Below are 23,046 nucleotides of genomic sequence, written 5' to 3' on the forward strand. Positions count from 1 at the left end.
AGGCAAGATCACTGCTGAGCCAGCTTCCCTATAAGATCCATTTCTTTGCCACATAACATGAGAAAACTCTGGTAAATCTGACATGTGGCTTGAACAGAGGAGATGAGATCCTAAAGGTTCTTGGTCCTTGACACAGCAGAAACTTCAATCCTGGGAGACACAGATATGCAGGACTCTGCATTCGTTGCTACCTTGCTCTCTCCACTGATGTCGTGGTTTAAACCCAACCAGGCAGCTCGTTCATTCACTCCCCCCCTTCCTCCCCCCAATCCCGGAGAGATGGGAAGGAGAATTGAAAGAATGTAACTCCCACGGGTTGAGATAAGAACAGTTTAGTAACTAAGGTATAATACAAAACCACTACTGCTACCACCAATAATAATAATGATAAAGGAAAATAACAAGGGAAGAGAATACACCACCTCATGACCCGTCGACCAATACCTCACCCCCACCCCACAGTGAACCAGCCCTTCCGGGTAACTCCCAGTTACATCCCTGGGCATGACGTGCTGTGGTATGGAATACCTCTTTGGCTAGTTTGGGTCAAGTGTCCTGTCTCTGCTTCTTTCCGGCTTCCCTTCCTCCCTGCCAGAGCATGAGACTCACAAAGTCCTTGGTCAGGCTAAACATTTGATCGGTAACTAAAAACATTGGTGTTATCAGCACTGTTCTCAGGCCAAAAGTCAAAACCACAGCACTGCACCAGCTACTAAGAAGGAGAAAAAAATGACTGCTACTGCTGAACCCAGGACAACTGATCATATTGTGGTTATCCCATAGCCTATATGGTGTCAATTCTTGATCAATTCAAACCAGTCAGCACCGGCTAGATAAATGTGTCATTCTTGACCAAGCTATAATTGATCCCTTCCATCCCTGACTTTATAATTACCTCAGAGAAAGATTTTCCCTTCTATCCCTAACTTTACAATTATTTAGAGAAAGATTTTCAAGCTGCTAAAGCTGGCTGTAGATTATGAATATCTAACATTTCTGAGGTGTTCAGGAACATGTTGTTTATACAGCCAAGAACACGGATGAGGACATTTTCAAAATTTAGATTCTGATTTAATCTTCCTATCTGGAAAGGAAAGATATGGAGGATTTAGTCCAGACATGACCATGATTTGTTAATGTACAACTATACTTGTACATACCATATAAAAAGTATACTTCCTCTGATTCACTGTTAAACTGCTAGAAAGTTAAATGTCAGCTCTTGCAGTAAGTGAACACAGAATACTTTACAGAAGTTTTCCTTAGTTTGTGTACACAGAGCTAGTCCTTGTAACCTCACTTCCTCAAACTGCCAAAACCTCTGTCCTTACAAAAACGTGTATTTTTTCCAAAGACAGTGTTTTGAAATGGCTCATCGAGTTCACTCACTGTTCAAAATAGATCATTCTATTTATCATCAGGTCATCTTCTCAAAACATCAGGAAAAAGCTTCTGATGTACGTAACCTTTGTTTTCATTCTACTGGTGGAATTAACGCTATGTCAAGCTTTTTATAGACATAATATTTGTTTTGTCCCTCTTCTGCATGTTTCAACCAGCTGCTAAGACAATCATCAAAAATTGCCAGGGAAATGGATCACTGTTAGTGCCACTGAAAACAGCTACATCAAGATAACCCAGTAGTACTAAAAAGGCACAAAATTACAGCAGACAAACATCAGTAACAACACTCTTATTTCTTGAGGGAGAGCCACTGGAATAATTTCCCAGATTTCAGAGTTGCATCTCTTCTGTATGTTTACTTGAGAGTAAGCATTTGTACATACATGCACACAAATGTAACGTTAGGTACGGAGAGCTAGCAAAAATGAAACAAAACCCTTTAGAACAGGAAAAAAGGAACAGCTAATCTTTCAATGCCACCTTCCATATTTGTAAATTCATGTGAATTTTCTAAGCTATTAACACCATTCCTCCTTGTTTACATATATTTTTCATCTCAGCTGGACCACAAGCCATTTCTATTTAGTTCTCCTCTGCTTTGCTACATCCAAATTTAAGGCAACCAAAGATGCCAGAAGGGTAACTTCTCTGCACCTTAATAAGAATACTATGATTCAGAAAGATCCAGCAACCAAAGAAATAGATGATCAAGGCATTGACTGGAACAGCCAAATACATGGAAGCACCCCAAGGACTTGGATCTCCCATGTCTAAACCCTGACTAAAGTGGTCCAGCATGTACTGACGAGACTTTTTGAAATATTCCATCCTTAGAATGGTAGAGTAGGTGCTGACTGTGAAGTTTCACTAACTGCAGAGTCAGCAATGAACAACAAGCACCAATGACCGCCAGTAACTCCCCGATTGTGGAAGGTTGGTGCAGTCACTGGAAACCTGCCACAAATCAGCAGGAAAAATCCCTTTTAAAGATGACAAATGTGGTACACATCCTCCCTCACAAGAAAAGATGGGATGGGACTAGAACTAAAGTACTAAGTACAACCAGATTGCTTATAAATAGGGCAGGAGGAAATGAAATACAAAGAAAATGGGGGGAAAAAAAAAAATATACTATTTTTCTCCCATGGCCATCAATCAAAATAAAGCACCATCAACAGTGCAGATACTGTGCACAGGAGACCTCCTCCATCCTGCACAGTATCTGAATGAATCTTGCATGCAGAACCAGACCAAAGTCAAACTAGCATTAACTGTTTAACTTCAAGTCAGCTTTGGGTATGATCTACTGTGGAAGTAAATACTTCCCTGGAAGCTTTAGAACATACTGCCCATTGCAATGAGAAGGTTTTCTGTGTAATCTGGGTCATTTCTAGAAGCTTAAAGTGCCAAAGCCAATTTCTGGTTAAAAGAAATACAGGAAATGAAGGCAAAATTTCTCTACCCAACTCTTCTGTAAAGCCTCCTTCTCCTAGATATTGATTCAGCTATTATCAATCAACACATTGAAATGACTTGTGAAAGTTTTCAACTTTGTTCTGAGGATCTGTTGTTACCAATCAAAAGGCAAGACAAAATACGCTGTTTAACCTAACGCCTTCAAGTGATAATGCAGTCCCCTGAAGGAGCATTACTCAAAAATCCACCGACAAGGAAGGATTTTAAGCAGAGACACAGATTTTTACAAGGGAAAACTAAAGCTTTAGCCTTGAACCACCAAAATAATGGCTCTTCGCAAAGGAAACAGCAGTGCCATGATCCTGCCTGAAAAGCTGAGCCTAGACAAGAGAAACAATCCAAAGCGAAATACATTGGAGGAAGGGGAAAACAAAACAGGTTTCACTCTCAATTCTGCTCATTAGTTTAAAGCTAACTTGAGCATGTCTACTGCATTGCACTAACAGCCTAATCAAAGTGCAGACATGCCCTAAGGGTTTTCATTCCCTGACAGACTTACTGGAGACTGTCAGTCTACAAAATCAGTAGACAGTGCAATGAGTTTGTTCATGTAAGCATACTTACACGCACATTGCTCATAGGTGGACTCTGCTCAGGTCTCCTGAAGGAAGAAAACCCTTTAACCCTCTGAGAGATACACACGTTGTTACCTAAAGGACAGCCTGGCGATGCTGGCACCATGGCAACGGTGGCACCATGGCAACGGTGCCAGAGTCAGCAACTTCATGATCCACACGGCTCAGATCCAGCCACACAGGAGTTTTACTAGCTGCTGTAAATTTCTTTGAGATCCTTTATTTTGTATTTGCCTAAATGTCTGCACAGATCTCCAGCTTCCTTAAGGCACATTTTTCTCAGATGAAGTTTTGGTCATTCTCTTCTGCCCTTTCCTTATATTTTATTCCTCTTTATTTTTCTGAGCATTATTCAAACAATGATAGTAAATTCCAGGGGTTCTTTAAGAACACAATTAGCTCCCTGTATTAACTCAAAAGCAGCCAGTGTTTAAACATGCCTGAGCAGTCAAATGCCTAATGACAATGATAAAAAATAGTGTAAATTAATCTACTTGTTTTTCATAACAATTAACTTCTGACCCACCTTAAAATCATCTACATGTTGCATTTAAAACATACCAAACAAAAATGGAGGGGGCAGACCAAATGACAAACACAATCAGCAACTTGCCCTCTAAAATGTTTTCAGGACAGAAGCATTATGAATGCTTACCTCTAGGAAAATCATCAGGTATTTTAAAGTGGTGTTTTGGTTTGGTTTTTTATCTTATCAATACCCAAACCAATATTTTCTGTATCACAGAGGAGTGTTTCTATATTCATCTTTTCAATTGCTGTAAGAAAATAGATTTCTTGGCTATCCCAAGTATGCATTTAGAGGGCAGATAATCCTCTGCATTTCTACTGCTAGATACTCGTATGCAGTTTCAATATTTAGCAGTTCCAGTATTTACAGAATTAGATATCCATGCTCTACTTTCTATTGCATTTATGAATACTTTTCTCAGGGCTGTTTTTCTTACGTTCTTCTTGTTTTCAGGATCTGAAGACTGATACAACCACGACACCGATCCTGCAAGTGCAAGGCTGAAGCAGAATGTTGTTGTATCAGTCACTGAGCATCTTGTTTTATCAGATTAATACACTGTCAAGGATTACCATATAATCCTTTCAGATTAATATGCTACAGTAACTATTTTTTAACCCCAAACATCATGTGAATGCCAAAAGATCTGCTGGATTGTTGTCTAACTTTTAAATTTTTGAATTCTTTTATTCCTTATAAGACAAAGGTGGCCAAGCTATTGTTCTTGCACTGTATGCATCTTGTTAGCAGTTTGGCTGTGGGAGAATAAACTGTGGCTATCAGGTCATTTTGGAACCCAGCTGCATGCCCAGCCCCATCCTACTATGCAGAAAGGGCTCAGAAAAGCCCACCTCTCTCTTGCCTCTGAATTACTTCTACAGAATCCTCTGCCTACACCTTTAAGGTACGTGGCACCTGTCTTACAGCTCTCAGACATACAAAGGCTTCATGTATAGCTAATGAATAGCCTTCCTGATTCTTGGCAGTACCTTAATTTCCTTGGTTCTGCACTGTCTCTTTCTTCATTTAAACCTTACAAGAGCCACTACTGAGGAAGATACAGCAATTATTTTATGTTGCAGAGACACCTTATAATAGTCAAGTACAGAAACTAAAGAAGGATATGTGGGTTACTGAGTGCAATTAATAGAATTAGTGTAAGAAAATGCTCTTATGAGAAACAGAGTATTATGGTTATATTTAAAATGATCAGACACTGACAAGACTCTTTTCAAAAAGGCCTACATCTATCAATGTATAAACATAAACATATATGCATTCATATATAAACACATACTATATATAGCGTAGAAATATATAAACATACATCACTGATGAGATAGGAGCGAACTATTACGAGCACATTGTAACTTACTTTGCTTTCCTACAAAAAGTAAAAGATATCCTGAGACTTTTCAAGAAAACCAAAACTCTTTGCCTCTTGTAAAATACTAGACTGGGTTGAAAATTATGGAAGGTATTTCTTTTTTGAACATCAAATAGCCACTCCACCCTACCTTCACTCAAACACAAACATCAGACTTTCTGTCATAACAAAGAGAAAGCCAAACAAGAAGCATTTGCCCTCTGCTACTGGAGATAATGGCCAAAACATACATTTCCCCTTCCTATGACTAATGAGATAGCTGGTGAAGTGCCACCAATGTTCAACCTATAAACTGTAGAGTGGTTATAGTACAGAGCTCAATTTTAGCAGTACCTCTGTTCATATTCAAATATTTCTCTTAAATGTGACCACTGAAAATGTAATCCAGATACTGTTATTACTCTCAGTGTTGGGTTCTGTATTAAGGAGACAAAGTGAAAACCTTCCACAATTCATGTACATTTTCCCTGAGGCATGCTTTGCTGATATGGAAATACTATCAATCATGATTCAAACAGGTGTGTGTACATACATACAGCAGATTAATAGCATCTGTTCAAGTCAGTTCTGCAAATGAGAGGCGCTATCCATGCAGCTGAAGCTTTGTCAAGCAAGGACAATAAAAGTCATTTAACAAGGGATATGAGAAGGCTTCTTTAAGCCAAATACCTTTGATTTTCTTTGGCTTTGCCAAGCAGGGCTTTGTCCACTCTTGCTGTTACAAGATTGACTGTTGATGCTTATTTCATGATGTATATTTGACCAAAAGCTGAAATATATTTGTAATTCCAAGTTATACCAAACTTAAAACCCAGTGCCTCCTGCTTCCTGTAAATGCTTCATGCATTACAATGCTTAACTGTACTTTTCCTCTGTTGTTGCAGACTGTTGAGGAATCTCCTTTCACAGAATCCCAGAATCCCAAGGGTTGGAAGGGAGCTCAAAAGATCATCTAGTCCAACCCCCCTGCAAGAGCAGGGTAACCTAGAGTACATCACACAGCAAATTGTCCAGCCGGGCCTTGAATATCTCCAACGTAGGAGACTCCACAACCCCCCTGGGCAACCTGTTCCAGTGCTCTGTCACTCTCACAGTAAAGAAGTTTTTCCTAATGTTCACATGGAACCTCCTATGCTCCAGTTTACTCCTTATATGCTCCCCTATAACTGCAAAGACCTTAAACTGCTCCTACCATTTAGTCTCTCCCCTGAAACCTCTGAGCTCAGAAGCTGAGAGGGCAACGTGATTCATCATCTTGTTCTTCTTTTATGAAAATTAAGTATTTGTATAATGGTATAAGTATTGCAACAGCAACAACAACAGTGTTCTACCTATTAGGATCACAGACACCAACTGGAGTGGACTTGTGGTCTGGTTTGTTTAGTCAAGTATTGGTTGGTGGCAGAGAATTCAGATGAATATATGATCCTCCTCTAATGCAGCATGTCTGCAGTTGATACACACATCAGAGAAAAGGAGTGATTTTCATCTTGACCTTAGTTGATATAAAACTTACGTCCCATGGCATTCAGTTTTTTAATCTTTCTGTCCTAGAAGGATAATATCTGCTTCTGCTGGAATTACTAGTGACCCAGACTAAAATCTTTTGAGCAGATCTGGCCCTGTAAAAAATACACACTTCTCTTTACTTTCACTCAGACAATTGTCTCAGTATTACCTTCTGTTTGATGCCTGCATTTTACTAGTCAGTAATATGGCATACAGTGTTAAAGAATTGTTTTTTCTATCTGATTTGAGAAGTATTGTTTTTCAATTCTGGGGAGCAGCCAGCTGTTCTAAAACTCTGCCGCTGTAAAATACCACAATAAAATACACTTCATCTTATGTTAAGCTCAGCAAGAGCTAGCCTTCTGGCATTCCAAGTTATTCTTCAGTTCATCTAACCCTTATGGGATCATGAAGTAGAGGTTACTGTGAAGAGGCAGAGAAGACAGATAACTCCAATAAGATGACCCTGCTTTTTATTGTCACACTTCAGTGGTGAATTTAACAGGCAAACTGACAGTGTGCTACATGGATCTGGCACAAAATGAGCTGGCTGCTTGGGAAGGACCGAGCTCAGCCATCTGCCTATGTCTATCTTCCTCCCAAGTGCTAGATGCCATTGGGTAGGCCAGTAGCCAGATCAGGCAGGAACTGTTACTATAACTGCCTTGCAGTATCAGGACCTCTGACTAAGGGCAGAAGAGGATGCAATTCCAAACTCGTCACAGGTGGACCATGACCTCCCACAGCAGTGGCTCAGTGGCAGCTCCACTGGCATCCACAAGAATTAAAAAGCTGGTTCCAGCAGGCAAAGTGTAAAAATCCTGGCAGCTGGGGCCCATGAACACAAGGAAAATGGACTTGAGTTTCCCAGACACAGAATACATTGGCACTGCAGTGGAAGACAATGTTTTTAAGAATAGACCACTTAGTGGCTGTGACAACTTTATTCAGCAGCTAGCTACTTTACGTGCACTATTTCATAATTATTACCAAAGTCCAAATTAAGCACACTGGTACTTTCGACCCCTTTCAGTTTGCTCTCTCTCAAAGGGCAAAAGAACATAGTTCATGGAAACATGACTTCTGAAAGAGAACATTAACAGTGAGGCAACTAAGGCAAAAAATGGAACCAAAGGCAGATATGTTACAGGCTACATCAATGTGTTTCCATGTGTCACAAGAACTGAATGTCTTTTTGAAAGTCAGTTGGACACTCAGTCCAAAGCCAAGTGCTTAGGTGCTTAGTTGTTGCCCTATAATACCTTCCCAAAGCAGACCAGAAGATTGACAGCAGAAATAGGGACTGTAGTGACAGGACAAGGGGTAAAGGGTTTAAACTTAAACAGGGGAGATTTAGGTTGGATATAAGGAAGAAGTTCCTTACTGTGAGAGTGGTTAAGAGGCTTATTGGAAGAGGCTGCCCAAGGAAGTTGTGGCTGCCCCATTCCTGGCAGTGTTCAAGGCCAGGTTGGATGGGTCCTTGGGCAACATGATCTAGTGCGAGGTGTCTCTGCCCATGGCAGGGGGGCTGGAACTGGATGAGCTTAAGGTCCTTTTCAACCCAAACCATTCTGTGATTCCATATCCCCTCAGCAACCTGAGAAGTCAACAGTGAACTTTTCTTTTCCACATAGACATTAGGTGGGTGAACACCCAGCTACCTGCATATTCTGAGGCCATCTCTACAAGTGGAACAAATGACCCAGATGAGGACTGGCCCATTGTGCCAAGACTGATTGTATCTGGAGTACCTTGCTGTAGAGGTGGGGTGCTGAGTAAGATAGCGCACACATTCTCAGTGACTGCTCTTTCCACGCGAGATTACCCAAAGGTCTCAGGTTGAACACTGCAGACTGAGGCCATTCTCAGTCAAGAACTGTGTGGTTTTTTGAGCGTGTCTTCAAACCTCTTTTTGCACCCAGTATAACTACTATAAGAGAACAAATCCTACGCATACATGCTGCTTTACTTACACATGAAAAGCACAAATGTTGCTGAAAGGGTTCAAGACATTGTGAGAACCAATGCGTATGCATAGCTTAAGGTGAATACTTTAGTGAAAAGCAGTAAAATGCATTTTCCCATTGCGAAAATCTATAGAAACACCTGAAGTGCTTATGTTCCTTGTCAGCATTATCAGATTAAAACATTTTTCTGTCATGACTAACTCAGAACTCTGTGGAGGATATCACTAGTATCAAAATAGCATAGGAAACTTCAGGATGCATAATCAAGTATTTTTTAAAAATATGTTAACAAAAATAGCAAGTTTCCATCAATCTCTCTCCCCAGTGACACAGTTTTGGTATTTCTGTGCATGTATAAAGTCCATTTCCTATTGTATTTCCCATCTCATGACTCCTTTGGGAAAACCTAATTCATAAACAAACAATTCCCAGACCAGATAACTAAATCTCCCTGCTGACCCCTTTCCATACAACCCGACAATAATAACAGAGACACAGTCCTTGCATTGCCATTCTCTTGTGTGTTTATGCTGTTTTAGCAATGATGTAATGGAAAGAAATTGACATGCTATTATTATTATTATGCTAAGGACTGCAAGGAAGAATTGGTATTCTTTAAGGTTTTATTTTTCCATTCAAAAACGAAAGTCTCTCCAGGGCTGTCTAACCATTCACTGTTACAAAAGGTCAAAATATTCCATCAGAAATCTTACAAAACATGATACTTGAAAAAATGCGTTTTAAAGCGTTAACACAACTAATCCATTTTGAATGACGCCTTTTATGAGCAATGTCCCGAGGTTACACACTGAGGGCCTCAGTGGCCCCTGCATTGGAAGACAGTGACAGAGTGACTATAGCTGACTACAGTCTTTGACATCCCATTCCCTCAGATAGGGTGGGGAAGCCTCTGCAAGAAGACTCGTTCCCTTTTGCGCTCTTAGGACAACCACCCATAGAAGCATGCATGGAGAGAAAAGCTGGACTCTGCCCTCTTCCTCTCTGTGCTAGCCATGGATAGGACAAAACCAGCTCACAGTCATCTCCTGAGGTTGTTGGAAGCCTATGTGATTTCCCCGAGCACCACATATTTCAGGGACAAGACATTAGGCACTCAGTCTGCCTCCCCCAGAGCACTATGGCTGTTTGCTGACTTTCGTTGAAAGTCAAATCTAATCCTTGAACTGGTGTACAGAGTGGGGTTAAGAAATGAGAGCTCTTAAGATTTTGTAAAGATTGGTTCTGAGTTGGGGAGAGAAAGGAAAAGACAGGGAGACCCATTTCAGACATCATGTTCACTAACATGAGAAAGAAAGCAACCTGGAGTGTGACACCAAGCACCTATCAGAGAGGTAAATGATGAAGCTCAAGATTTGTGAGGCAGTCTGGAGAAATTTTGTCCATGGATGTTTTCAAGAATCAAAAAGCAGCTAGCGATCCCAATCCTGAGAGGAATAGGGAACCAGTATGGCAGAAGAATGTGGCTATTTTTGCTCATTTTTGGAAGCCTAGCATTAGCTAGCTTTGAAACTTTCTACATTAGTGTGCTATATAGTGCACAGTTCTTCCATATAATTTTGGCATTTACACCAGTATGTTAGCAATGGAAATGACTTCCACAACAGTTCTCATTCTTTTGTCTTTATCACACTTAAGATTCACCTCCCAGCCCCTCCATATGTAAGCAACCCCATGAGACCAAATAAAAACATGGGAGACTAGGAACTGATTTTGCAGAGGAACCAATGAACCTGCATGCTCTGCAATTCAAAATTCCGTTAGACTTGACAGACTTGTTAGATTTTTAAAATAATTTTTCTATTGTCAAGTATATAGAGACTGTTTGTCAAGGGTGAGGGTGAAAAAGTACCTCCCAAATTCCAAAGACAATACTCCAGGTTAGTGAAGTTAGCTTTACGTTCAAGAGAATGACGATATCAAACATACATGATATACTTCACATGGATATCATGATGGAAAAAAGGAAACGAACTAATTCAGAGCATCTTAGGGCTCAATCTATCAATATCTGTTAGACATTGCTGAGACTGGATTTAGTGTATCAAGCACAGATGAAAACTGTGCTGTGACACTACCCCCAAGTCACAACACATAACTTTATGTACTTGTTTGACCATGTCATGCTCAAAAGCTGTGTAGCTGCCATTTTCAATGGATACACAACTGCAACTCTGTACAATGCCTCTTAATGCATGTATTAATATTTTCCATTACCTGGAGATTCAAAATCTCCACCAAGTCTCAGCTATTACAAGTCAGCTTCCTTAAATTGCGTTAGTGCCTTGGGGAGCCTGTGCCACTTAAGCTCAGTGGTCATGTCGCCCATAATGGAGTTGTTACGGAGACTGATGTCTTCCCAACAATTATATGGTATAATTAGTGTTGGATGCTGCAAAGTAACTATCAAGCTGTCTCCATGGAAACTACCCAAATACTTATACTTTTAAGGTTTCAGCAACTGGTCTTTTTTCTAGACCCTTAAGATGCAGTTAAGAGCACACTGATTGCCTTATCCGCTTGTCAAGCTGAGCTAAGGAACACATTTTCTTTTCCAAGTTCTCAGTATATTGTCCCCATGGTGACTCACAGGAATCAAGACTAAATGTACGTATTTCATACAGTGAGGACCAACCACGAATTGATAAGGATTTTTTACCATTTTTAAGTATCTTTACGCATATGCGTGTGCACATTCATATGCGTAAGAGTACACAAGGTGTGTAGATGGAAGAAGCTCACTTCTACTCTTATGAACTCCCCCTTCTTGGCATAATTGGAAGCTTTAGGGTCATGGAAACTCCCTCTCTCAGATACACTTCAAACCACAGTAGTGCCACAGAGAGCACCTACCAGCAGAGTCCATCCAGGTCTAGCATGCAGTTTTCACTCTCCCCCAGGGGTTGAGCTTGCAGCTGCAGTTTTTCCAGGTCGGGTAAGCGGTCTTGAGACAGCCTTGCACACAGTGCAGGATCTTTGCCAAATGAAAACACACTGTGTTTATGGAACTCCAGTGGGAGTTTATGACATTTCTGCATAAAGCTTTATGAGGTTCAAGCCAAGAAAGTAATGTGATCTTCAGCCAAGAATCTCACTGTCACTTTTGCCTGAGCACAGCACAGCAGCATGCAAAGATGACGCTACTTCAGTCTACAATATAACCGAGTGAGCAAGTGCCAGATAACCAAACACATTCTTTTTCTGGTTATGATATACAAATTTTAAACAGATTTTTTAAAATCCAGAACCCTTTCCCATCACGGCAGAGGTGAACAAGGAGAGCCATTTGCTTCAGAAGACACCAATGGCAGGACTCTTTTTAGAGTAGCACTTATTTCTGCAAGTAAATAACCCTCGGCAGAAGTAATGAACTGACATTCTGGACTAAAACATTTTATAGTACTTACATGCTAAGCAGCAGTGACAGAGGAATTAAGAGGTATACAAATGGGAGCACATGCTTTAGCAGAAGCTTTAAGGCTGCAAAAACGTGTAAAAGCATACATTTCTCTTGCTTGGTTTGCCCCTGGAATTAAAGCAGATAAAATTCTCATGTGAACTGCTATCTGTGAAGAGAGATGCAGTGAGGATAACTAGGCTAGGAGCCCCAGAAGACTCGTAGTTGTGGCCTCTCCATTTTATGAAGAAGCAGGAAAAAGATAATTTCCGCTTTAATAAAAACCATCAGTACTTTTCCAGTCTTTAAGAGGAGTATCATCCATTTTTTGTGCTGACATGAAGATGGATCTAGTCTATCCATACTCTTCAAGACACCATGGGGACCAAAGAAGCAGATACACAGACACAAAATACAAAATCAAAGACTACTGGAGGCATTCTGAATAGCCATTATATATTTTGAGAGAAGACTAAAACTCCTGGGGTGTAAGTGCAGTGGGCTGCAGTTAGGTACATGGGACCCATAGATAAGATACTCTTTCACATGCTTGTGCAAAATTACTTTCACAGTATCTGCAGCCATCATTAAATATAGGGTGACCTAGGGCAAACTCTTCTAAAGTTAACAAAAGAACAAAGCAGCTGTCAGGAGATGCTCTTATGTACCAGGGAGCCTTCAACACTGTTCGCATACACTGTAGGTTACATAAAAGTGCACAGGATGACCATATATAAGAGTTGTATGTTCCTGATCACATTAACCTGGATTTTCTTCCAGCCATAAGAAAAACAGTGTAAAACTCAATAAAACTTGGTTTCAGTTATCCAACTTCATTTCTTCAGATAAGAGAGGAAGAAAGAGAGACTACAATATCCACTGACCTTCTTATTTATTCTTTCTTTTCAGAACAAGCTATCTCAATAGGTTCGTATTGAAAACAGGCTGAATTCCCTACTACAAAGTTTATTGGGATGACACTAAACATGACACAGGAATATTAATCCATAAGTAACTAGTATGTTGCTGAAGAAAAGTTATGAAATACCATTTTTCCCTTCTATTCATGATTTAAATTATTTCTGCTGCTTAACTTCTAGAGACCCTAACAAGTTTCATCACCAGATACAGATTGGCAGCCTTAATCTAAACAAATTCCCTGACAGCACTGCTAGAACTCATTAGCATTCTCATCAGATGCTTCTATCTGTATATATGAGATCTCCAGTTTTTCTTTCCAGTACATGACCCATGATACTAGCACAGCTTTCAAATTAAAACAAGAAATCTCAGCACAGCTTCAAATCCTTGCTCTTCTGGGGATTAAATATGTGCTATGACAAAGTGTTCCATATTTCTTGGGATTCTTAAAAGCATTTTTTGTTGTTGTTGTTTTAGAGATCACTTTAGTGTTTTTTTGGCAATTCTCATGAATCTATACAGTTATGACTACCACACACAATATTGGCTTTCACAGCAAAAGTGCAGAGAGCATTTGTCACTATAAATATCACACAGGACTATATACACAGATGAAACCCGTGTTTTGTCTGTCTCTGCACAAAGCAAAGCTTTGACATGAAAGCTGTCAGAAATCATTACAGGGAAGAATTAAAAACCTCATACATTGATTAAGTTGCCACAGCCAAAATACAATAAAAACAAGTTACGACCCAGCTCCAGTTTTTAAGTGAATGAAAAATTAGAGGGCAGAAAGGCCAAATATGTAGGCTTCAGAAAGAATGTCTTCTTGAATCTGCAAAGCAGGCCCAATCAGATCTCATGCTTAGTTTATTCGTCTATTGGCACTTAACAAGAATGAAGTGGTGGCAACAATCTCAGCCCCAGCTCATCAGCCACATAGGTACAAAGCATCCAAATGGAAAATAGATTTTCTAATTCTCTGCACCTCCCCAGAGGCCTGCACTGCTGAGGACTACAGCATTCTCGTTTCTTGGCTCATTTGCAAGATAAACATATTCTGGCCTACAAATGCTGCTCCTTTCCAACTGCTGGTGAAAACTCCAGTCAGTCTGAGATATTAAGAGAATGATCTAGGGCACTACTCAATCCAAGAAAAATGCTCAAATGGCAAAGCCATTGTTGTGACCGGAGGTTTTTTTTTTTCCACTGGATCTCATTCTTCAAGTCCAGATTCAAATACTTTCTATCTTTCTTCTTTATCCACATTAACTTCCTTCCTTTTTTTTAAAGGGAGTCACAGACTTGGATTCAAACAGACTGTTAAAGTGCTAGTTAAATGCTGCTTTTCTGCACGTATGTTGATTTAAGATGTGACTGAGACAGCCCTCATACCCTGGCAACGTTGAGCTGGATTAGTACGTAGTTTTAACACTTCCGAACACCTGCAGGAAGCAGCATTACTGATCAGATAGATACGACTCTTCTTAACTACTCCATACTAAGATTTATAGCTCCCTACAGATACAAGATAGCTTGTGACAATTTTGCAGGAGCTGGTAGATCAGCCCCACACCCTTGCAGGCAAGCTCCAGTTCAGCTCCTGCTCTCTGCCTATCCATGTCTGTCTCTGCAGTCTCTTTTGATTCCTCTTCTAAAACTGATTTACAGTGTTTCAGAATTTTTCAAGAATTTGCTGACTTCTAACCCCAAATCAGCTGCATTTCAGCACTTGGAGCAGCAGATCCTCTGTGCTCCTCATGCTATCTCAGATGGGTGTGACTAAGCCCTAAAATCATTCTTATAGCAAGCTTTAAAACACTGGTGAAAGACATCAGGGAAACTACTAGTTCTGCTAAAAAGTGCTACAGACAGATCCCATGTCTTTATTACTTATTCCCCTCTTTGAACTCAAGACAAGACATACAATTTGAGCACTGGGTTAGAAGCAACGACAGGAAAAGGACTAATTTGTCCTGTTAAAAAAAACCCTCTCAAGGAAGATAATTAAACCACACACATTAACAAACACAGACTTTCAAGGCTGAAGAACAGATTAAATTATCACAGGGGTACAGGGACAAATTTTTAGTTGCTATAAAGGCATGTAATTTCATTGACAGCAGTGGCTAGAACAAACTTTGTCTAACTTACGTCTAGAGTTGGCCAAAACCGTACAAATCTAGAAACTTTGAGAAAGCTTTGATCCAGTCCAGACTTTGTGGCTCTGATCCACTTCACCTGGGAAGGACCAAATCTGCTTAAAATATATTTCACAACACATCTTTGCCGGCATTTTTTTCAGACAGGTCATGAATACCACATGTAGAACCATTTCTCCTCATGCACAACATCTACCAGCAGAGCCAGCTATTCCCATCTCCAACCCAGAATGCTAAAAAGGAAAAACAAAATAAGTGCAAAAGCAAGCAAAAAACAAAAAAGTTGACTTTCTACCAAAGAGCAAGAAGAAAGCTATGGAACTAAAATCTGCACAGTCAGAATGCTTGGAAGAAATTCAAACTGGTGAGAAGATCTATGGGACTTGTATAGTGTGGAACAGCTTGCAAAGTACAAAACAAACCCCACCATTCTCTTCTTGTTATCCCCAGGAAAACCAAACATTCATTTGATTCCAGTTTCTAAACAAGGTGATCCTGCCCCTCTGCTCTGCTCTCATGAGACCTCACTTGGAGCATTGTGTGCAGTTCTGGTGTCCTCAACACAAAAAGGACATGGAACTGTTGGAACAAGTCCAGAGGAGGGCCACGAGGATGATCAGGGGACTGGAGCACCTCCCCTATAAAGACAGGCTGAGAAAGTTGGGGCTGTTCAGCCTGGAGAAGAGAAGGCTGCGTGGAGACCTCATAGCAGCCTTCCAGTATCTGAAGGGGGCCTACAAGGATGCTGGGGAGGGACTATTCATCAGAGACTGTAGTGACAGGACAAGGGGTAACAGGTTAAAATTTAAACAGGGGAAGTTTAGATTGGATATAAGGAAGAAATCCTTTACTGAGAGTGTGGTGAGGCACTGGAATGGGTTGCCCAGGGAGGCTGTGAATGCTCCATCCTTGGCGGTGTTCAAGGCCAGGTTGGATGAGGCCTTGGGTAGCATGGTTTAGTGTGGGGTGTCCCTGCCCATGGCAGGGGGGTTGGAACTAGATGATCTTAAGGTCCTTTCCAACCCTAACTATTCTATGATTGTATGATTATGCAATCCTATTTCCTTTTTTTGTCCTGGTAAGGTAACAGCTTCACTGTAGTAAGAAGGCTGTGATCACAAACTACATAGGAAGGTTGTGGTTTTCAGATGACCTAGCTAAGAGTGGTGAAACTAGGTAAAATTTAACCAGAGAAAAGGAGTAAATCTAACCAGGGAAAAGGAGTATGACAAGCTCTTCTAACTGCCTTTACCACTGATAATTTAACAAATCATCTAAGAACTGAAACCTAAGTACAGCCAGAACCTGAATCCACAGATCACAGGATAATTCCTGGTTGGCTCAGGGCTTTGTCCAGTTGGGTCTTGAAAAGCTCTGAAGACAGAAGCCTCCCTGGGCAACCTTTTCCCTCCCTGACTTATGATCGGGGTGAAGAAGCTTTCCCTTAAGCCCAATCTGAACCTCTCTTGTTACAATTTATGCTTGTTATCTTACACACCTCCTCCCACACAGCACTGTGAATAGCCTGGATCTCTCTTCTTAGTAATTTCTCCATAGCTACTGGGTGGCTGTTGTTTGTTAGGTGCTCCCAAAACTGTCTCTCTTCCAGACCAAACCAGCCTGGTCTGGCAGCCACTCCTCATAAGGCAAATGCTCCAGCCCCCTGACTTTCTTGGCAGCCCTCTGCTGAATTTGCTTCAGTTCATCCATGTCTTCCCTGTATTGAGGTGCCTAAAACAAGGCTCCCTACTCCAGATGTGGTCTAACAAGTGCTGAGTAGAGGGGCATGATTACTTCCATGAATTTACTGCCTGTGTACTGCCTATGCAGTACAACTAAGCAAACTTAGTTTTTTTTTAAAACCCAGGATCCTTCTGGCCTTCTTAGCTGCCAGGGCACACTGCTGGCTCATGTTTGGCGTGCTGTCTACCAAAATCCCCAGTCTTTTCTGCAGAACTGTTTCTCAGCCATCCAATCCCCAGCCTGTATTATTGCCAGGCACTCTTCCTAGCCTATATTATTGCTCTTCCTTCCCATGTACAGGGCTTCACATCTGTCCATTTTGATCTTGGTAAGATTTCTGTTGGTCCATTCCTCCAGCTTGTTCAGGTCCCTCTGAAAGGCAGCCCTCTCCTTCAGCACTACTGACTGGTCCTCCCAGTTTGGTGTCCCTTCCAAACATGAGTACACTATCACCTCTGATTCTTCAATGAAGATGTCAAACAAGACAGGTCGCAGGACAGATCCCTGTGCTACTCTAATTGTCACAAGCCTCCAATTAGAGTAGGAATCATTAACCTCCACCTTCTGAGCCTGATCATCCAACCACTTCTTTTACCCATCTAATTGTTTATAACAGTCTAATTTGGATATAAGATCATTGTGAGAGATGCTGTCAAAAGCCTTGTTAATGTCAAGGCAAATGACATCCACCACTCTCCTCTGCAATGGTAACAGTACTGAACTTCTGGGAACTAGTTTTAATTCTTGGCTCTGGGAAGACACACTGGAAGCAACGGCTGGTGCACACACTCTCAGGAGTATTCTTCTCCAAAACACCTTTGGAAAGTATAGATTTGTATTACTGCGATTCAGTAGGCCAGAACCTTAGCTGCAGTAACCAGCCCAGTTCCACTAAACCTCAGTCTATGTAAGTAGTTCATCTCAGCTAACAATCCTGGCTTATTATGTTTGTTACCTCAAGTCTACTTGTAGGTTGCACAGACAGGCACTAGGAGTGTCAAACAGGAATAGCAACAGAGATGCAAAAATTCCTCAGCTCTTCTGGGAGAAGCACAGATCCACTGTGTTCTGTGACAGTCTTTCTCTTACCTTTGCAAGGAAACTCCATGCTGCATATTGCCCTGAGGTTGTGCTGCTTTTTAGCTTCACTGTGTGCAACATCAGAAAGAATCCCAACAGACCACTGCAAGGGATAGGGAAAGCTTGTTAATAATGTCTCTTAACTTCAACTAAGCAACCTTTTACAGGCATCTTGGTTTTCCTAATGCAGAACTGCAGTGTTAAATCCATTTGGAGAAAGCAAGCTGGTGGACAAAGAGCTTACATGACGTCCAGTACACACCAGGTTTTGTTCAGTCAGTGACTAGAGTCTGAGTAAAGTAAGTCTGACGCTCTTATGGCTGGTCTCTAATGCACTTGCATAATCAGAAAAGTAGAGATTATTGGAAACATGAGGTGAAATATTAACTTCAGGCATTGAAATGGCTCTGAATAAAGGCAACACTAATTTCAACAGGAGCCACACATGTTTGGCAACTAACTCACTTCAACCTCCGCAGAGCCTTGAACTGAAAAAAACGTAACCACTGGAAAGTTTCTGCCTGAAGCTTTCAAGCTGTTTAAACTTCATGAAGCCTAACTCCAATTAGGAAGTCAAATACATCTCTACTGTATAACAAATAGACAGATGACTCAGTAGTGCTGGGAAAAGAATACCCCAAAGCTCTCTGCTGATGACTGAGGGAATTTTGATTCTCAAGCCATATAGGACAGTAGTCCCCAATGCTCCTGAAGCCAAGACTACTCTCAAGGAAACTGTTCCGCATCACGCTGGACCTCATAGAGATTACAAGATTTGGCTCTGGATTTCATTTCACTTGTGATATACAACCCACTGTTTGTGAACCAGTGAAAAAGCGTAGACCAGCAAGCAGGGAACAAAAAGGACTTCAAATATGTAAGGCACAAATTACTGTGTAGCTGGTTGAGAGGAATGGGATTACAAAGTACTGTGGGAAGCTGTATGAGAAAGGAGATAGCATCAACCCAGCATACAGGCAGTGGAGTAAAAAGTGCCTTGGTATTCTAAGAGGCTATGCTGTTCTGGATAGTTACTCAATGCAGTTGGTCCCCTCTCTGCAACAGCAGGAAGGGTGGAAGATGGTGGCTCCTCATGTCAGAAGTTCCATGCTGGGCTCCAGCACCTCAACCAAGTGCTGTTCCCTGCTTAGTACCTGTGGCAGAGTTGCATCTCAACCACATCAGTAGAGTAGGGTAAGATAAATGCCCTGGAGTAGGAGGTACTAGGGTTTCTTACACCAAGCCGTAACACGAAACCCCAAAGGACTACCCACTGTGCCTGAAGCCTAGAAAGCAGATGCTGCTTTAATGATAAAAGACAGTCGCAAACGCAAACCCTCCTTGTTGCAGAGGATGAAGTACTGAGCCGTAGAGCATTCTACCCAGAAATCTGTGCATTTAATGAAGCAGCATTGCCCAAACTTTTGACAGTCCGTTAGCTGGCTTAAGTTTGTTCCACACCTTCTGCCTTGCTGGGAAGGGCTTTTAATCAAGAGTGATGTGAAGCTGTTTCGTGTAATTAAAAAATAAAAAGTGAAACAGCTAATTGTAATACCTCAAATACTGATGTCACAATTAACACCAGTTTATTTCATTAAATAAATGGAGCACTTTGCACCTTACTACTGCTTCAGACATCCTGCACATGTAGCAGATTTAGCTACATCAGTTACACTTACTTTACGTTGTATAAATTTTCCTCCAAATCCTTTATGTCTATGAAGACACTACATTACAAGATGTAGGAGAGCAACCAAGATGTTTGTTTCTCCATTTAACTATTCCTTTCCACTTGCTGTAGTGCACAGTGCTATCTACTATACATGTACTGAAGCCAGGGCAATGGAAACAGAAGTGGGAGGCTACAACAGTGGTAAAATTCTAACAAACTGAAAAACATCTCGGCTAGACAGATGCCCATTAGTGCCTGCAGTTAGACCTTACCCTCAAGAGGAAATACATTTCACCTACCTACCATGGAACTATTTATTCATTAATACCTAACTGCAAGTTACTTGTAGTGTGGATAGTCCACCCTTGAAAAAAGCCACTTTCATACCAAAAAAAATATGTACATATGGAAATTACTTAACAATAATTTTTAATATCCACTTCTAATGAAAAATCCAGAGACAAGCAAGAAAATCTCTACCAATCAGGAAATATTTTTGCCATGAGTTTGCATGAAAATGTTTTTCCCTTCTAAAAAGAAAATACTTCCATTTGGTGAAAGACTGGAATAATTTTTTTGTTTTTATAATTAAGACCTACAGGAATCATATTTACATTGTCCTGTGAGAATTACACTACTGGTTAGTGAACTTTTGCTACTCAAAAGAAAGGAACACTTGTTAAAGCTTTTCCCTTTTACCCCAAAAAAGCATTTTGCCAAATAACAAGATGTACAGGCAAATAAATCCATGTACACTCATATACTGCTAAAGACTAATACTTTGTAATCTCTGCAAACAGCAAGTTTTACAAGGGCTAATCCGACTTGAGAAACATTCAAGAGACGCTATGTATCAAAGCTTTGCTACATTAGGTAAAAATTATTTCATTGATGACTGGAAATTTCCTTGATCAGAATCTACTCACTCAAATAAATACATATACTTCCAGCACATCTGGATCTCAGGCCTTCAAATGCATGTCCACAGACATGCCCAGATACATGTTCTCTACAGTTTTACTGGCTTACGCCAGCAGAAGCTGGTATAACTAAGGTTTTGCATGCTCTGAAATTTTTAACTGAGAGTCAAGGCTGGAAGTCAATAGGATCTCTTATTTTGAAAGCATTCACATGTCCTGTTATAGAGAATTTACCTGGCACAGCAGCTGCTATGAAACCTGTAGAAGTACAGGAATGGGAAGTCCAAGGCACTGAAGAGATCACCTGAGGGACAAAGCAATATACTCAGTGGAACACAGGGGGAAAAAATTACTCACTGTTACAAGCAGGGGAACAGCAATTACATGAACATTACTAGTTTAACATTCCTTTAAGCCTTTACAGCTGGCTGGCTTTTCATTTAGGATACTTCCCACATTTCTAGTGTGTTTAATGATTTCTCTCTGACCTTGATTCCTGCCTTTGGTTGAAAAAGGGGAAAGGGATACGCTAGAGTATTCTTTGCTCATATACAGAGGATCCTGCTTAAGCAACAGTTGCCAGTGGATAGACATGCATCATAACCACTTTTATTACAGAGCTCATGACAGTCAGGAAACAGAGACATATGCCGGCTGCTTCCCCCTCTGGCATTTGAACTCTGTCACACAGAGCTAGTTGGGAGGTTTAAAAAAGTTCTCCCAGATCCAAGTAGAACTCTGGAGTACTTGTATTTCCAGGAACTTGGGCCCTGGTTGCTCTTAGTAGCAACAATTCCCAGGAATTTTCCAGCCTTCAGGCTCTACAGATTTAGAAGAAGCTCCATCTTTCCTTTTTTGAAATGTAGGACATTTTTGCTTAACGTGTCTGTCTACTCTGGTGGGGGAATGCCTACATACACAATACGCACACCAAGCAAAAGGGCGAACTTTTATTTAAATGCTTCTTCCTTTGTTTTTCTGACTGAGCAAATGTCTAGTGAAAGCAACAAATGATCATCTTTGACCTTGTAACTCCTAAAACACCAGTATAATAGGAATATTAGCCACCATCAAATATTCAGTTTCTCCATTGCTACCCTTTTGATCTTTTGCTACTTCAAATCCTGCCATGGGCTCAAGTGATGGGATACAACTTATATGAAAACAACAAAGTTAAATCTCTGCATAGCATTGAGGGCAATGCAGAGAAGGAAACTGTATGGACTGCTGAGACACTGCTCTGAAAAGGACACATTCACCTAGGGAATCCTTGTTCCATGCACCACCTCAAAACCCATTCTTTGTTGTCAGTCCCATGCTGCTTCTTTGCAAATGGCAGCTAAGAAAGGTATTAGTAAATATGCAAATTACAGTGTTATATACCCTCCTCTCCTCTTCCTACTGGATATCATATTATTGGTCATATTCTGTTGAATTGCAGGGCTCTAGAGTCTGGCCTCTGAAAACATGTGGGAAAGGAAAGGCAATATGGAAACCTAAAAAAGGAACAACTCTATGCACTTTACCTGCGGGATGGGATGCAGAGGCCAACAGCACCACACTGAAAAATAAAATAAAAATAATTTGCTACTACAGAATTTATGACATGGCCTGCACATTATGAATAGAAGTTTTGTGTGTGTTTGTTCATGGTGAAACTTATTCCAGGTAAGCAGAATAACTGAGGCATAAGTATCAATTATAAAAGAAAAAATTGGTTGGGAAGGAGTCTCTGGAGTCACCCCATACAATCTCTCACCAGAGAAAGAACTACCACCAATATTTAATCAAATCCTCTGTGGCTCTGTCTCAAAAATACAGGTCTCAGAAACCTTTAGCATGGAGGCTCCACACCTCTCTGGGTAACTTGTCCCAGGGCCACTCTACTCTCCTAGCAAAGAAGTTTTTCCTGATGTCCCATTTTTAAACCACCAAAGCTGCAATTTATGGTTCATGCAATTTATGTTCTATACCATCTGCTACTTCTTAGAAAAGTTTGGTTCTGTCATCATTGTAACTCCCTTTCAAGAAGGTGCAGACAGTGCTTAGGTTGTACCTTGGCCTCCACTTTGCCAGTCTCAACAAGATCAGCTCCTTCAAACTGCCTTTGGAGCACACCATGTGCCCTCACTCCCTAACAATGTCACTAGCCCTCTGCAAGATTTTCAATTTCTCAGCTCTTTCTCTAACTGGGAGGCCCAAAACTGAATAGAGTATTCCAGCTACAGCTTCAGCAGTGCTCGTAATAACTTCTCTCGATCTGATGGCCAAGCTCCTTCTAACATA

The 23,046-nt window shown here is 40.8% G+C and overlaps 1 protein-coding gene across 1 annotated transcript in view; it reads right to left on the reverse strand.

The window, feature by feature from the left end:
• The window catches only part of TMEM241 (transmembrane protein 241), a gene marked incomplete at both ends in the record, with an annotated part of 56,961 nt that overhangs the window by 8,769 nt on the left and 25,146 nt on the right, over window positions 1-23,046 (reverse strand). The window contains 3 exons of the mRNA XM_080611214.1: window positions 18,178-18,271; window positions 20,995-21,064; window positions 22,287-22,321. Coding sequence (XP_080467340.1) covers window positions 18,178-18,271; window positions 20,995-21,064; window positions 22,287-22,321 — 199 coding nt within the window. The remainder of the gene's footprint in view (window positions 1-18,177; window positions 18,272-20,994; window positions 21,065-22,286; window positions 22,322-23,046) is intronic.

This window comes from Psittacula echo, assembly GCF_963264785.1.
Source record: "Psittacula echo genome assembly, chromosome: 2".
NCBI classification, from domain to species: Eukaryota; Metazoa; Chordata; class Aves; order Psittaciformes; family Psittacidae; genus Psittacula; species Psittacula echo.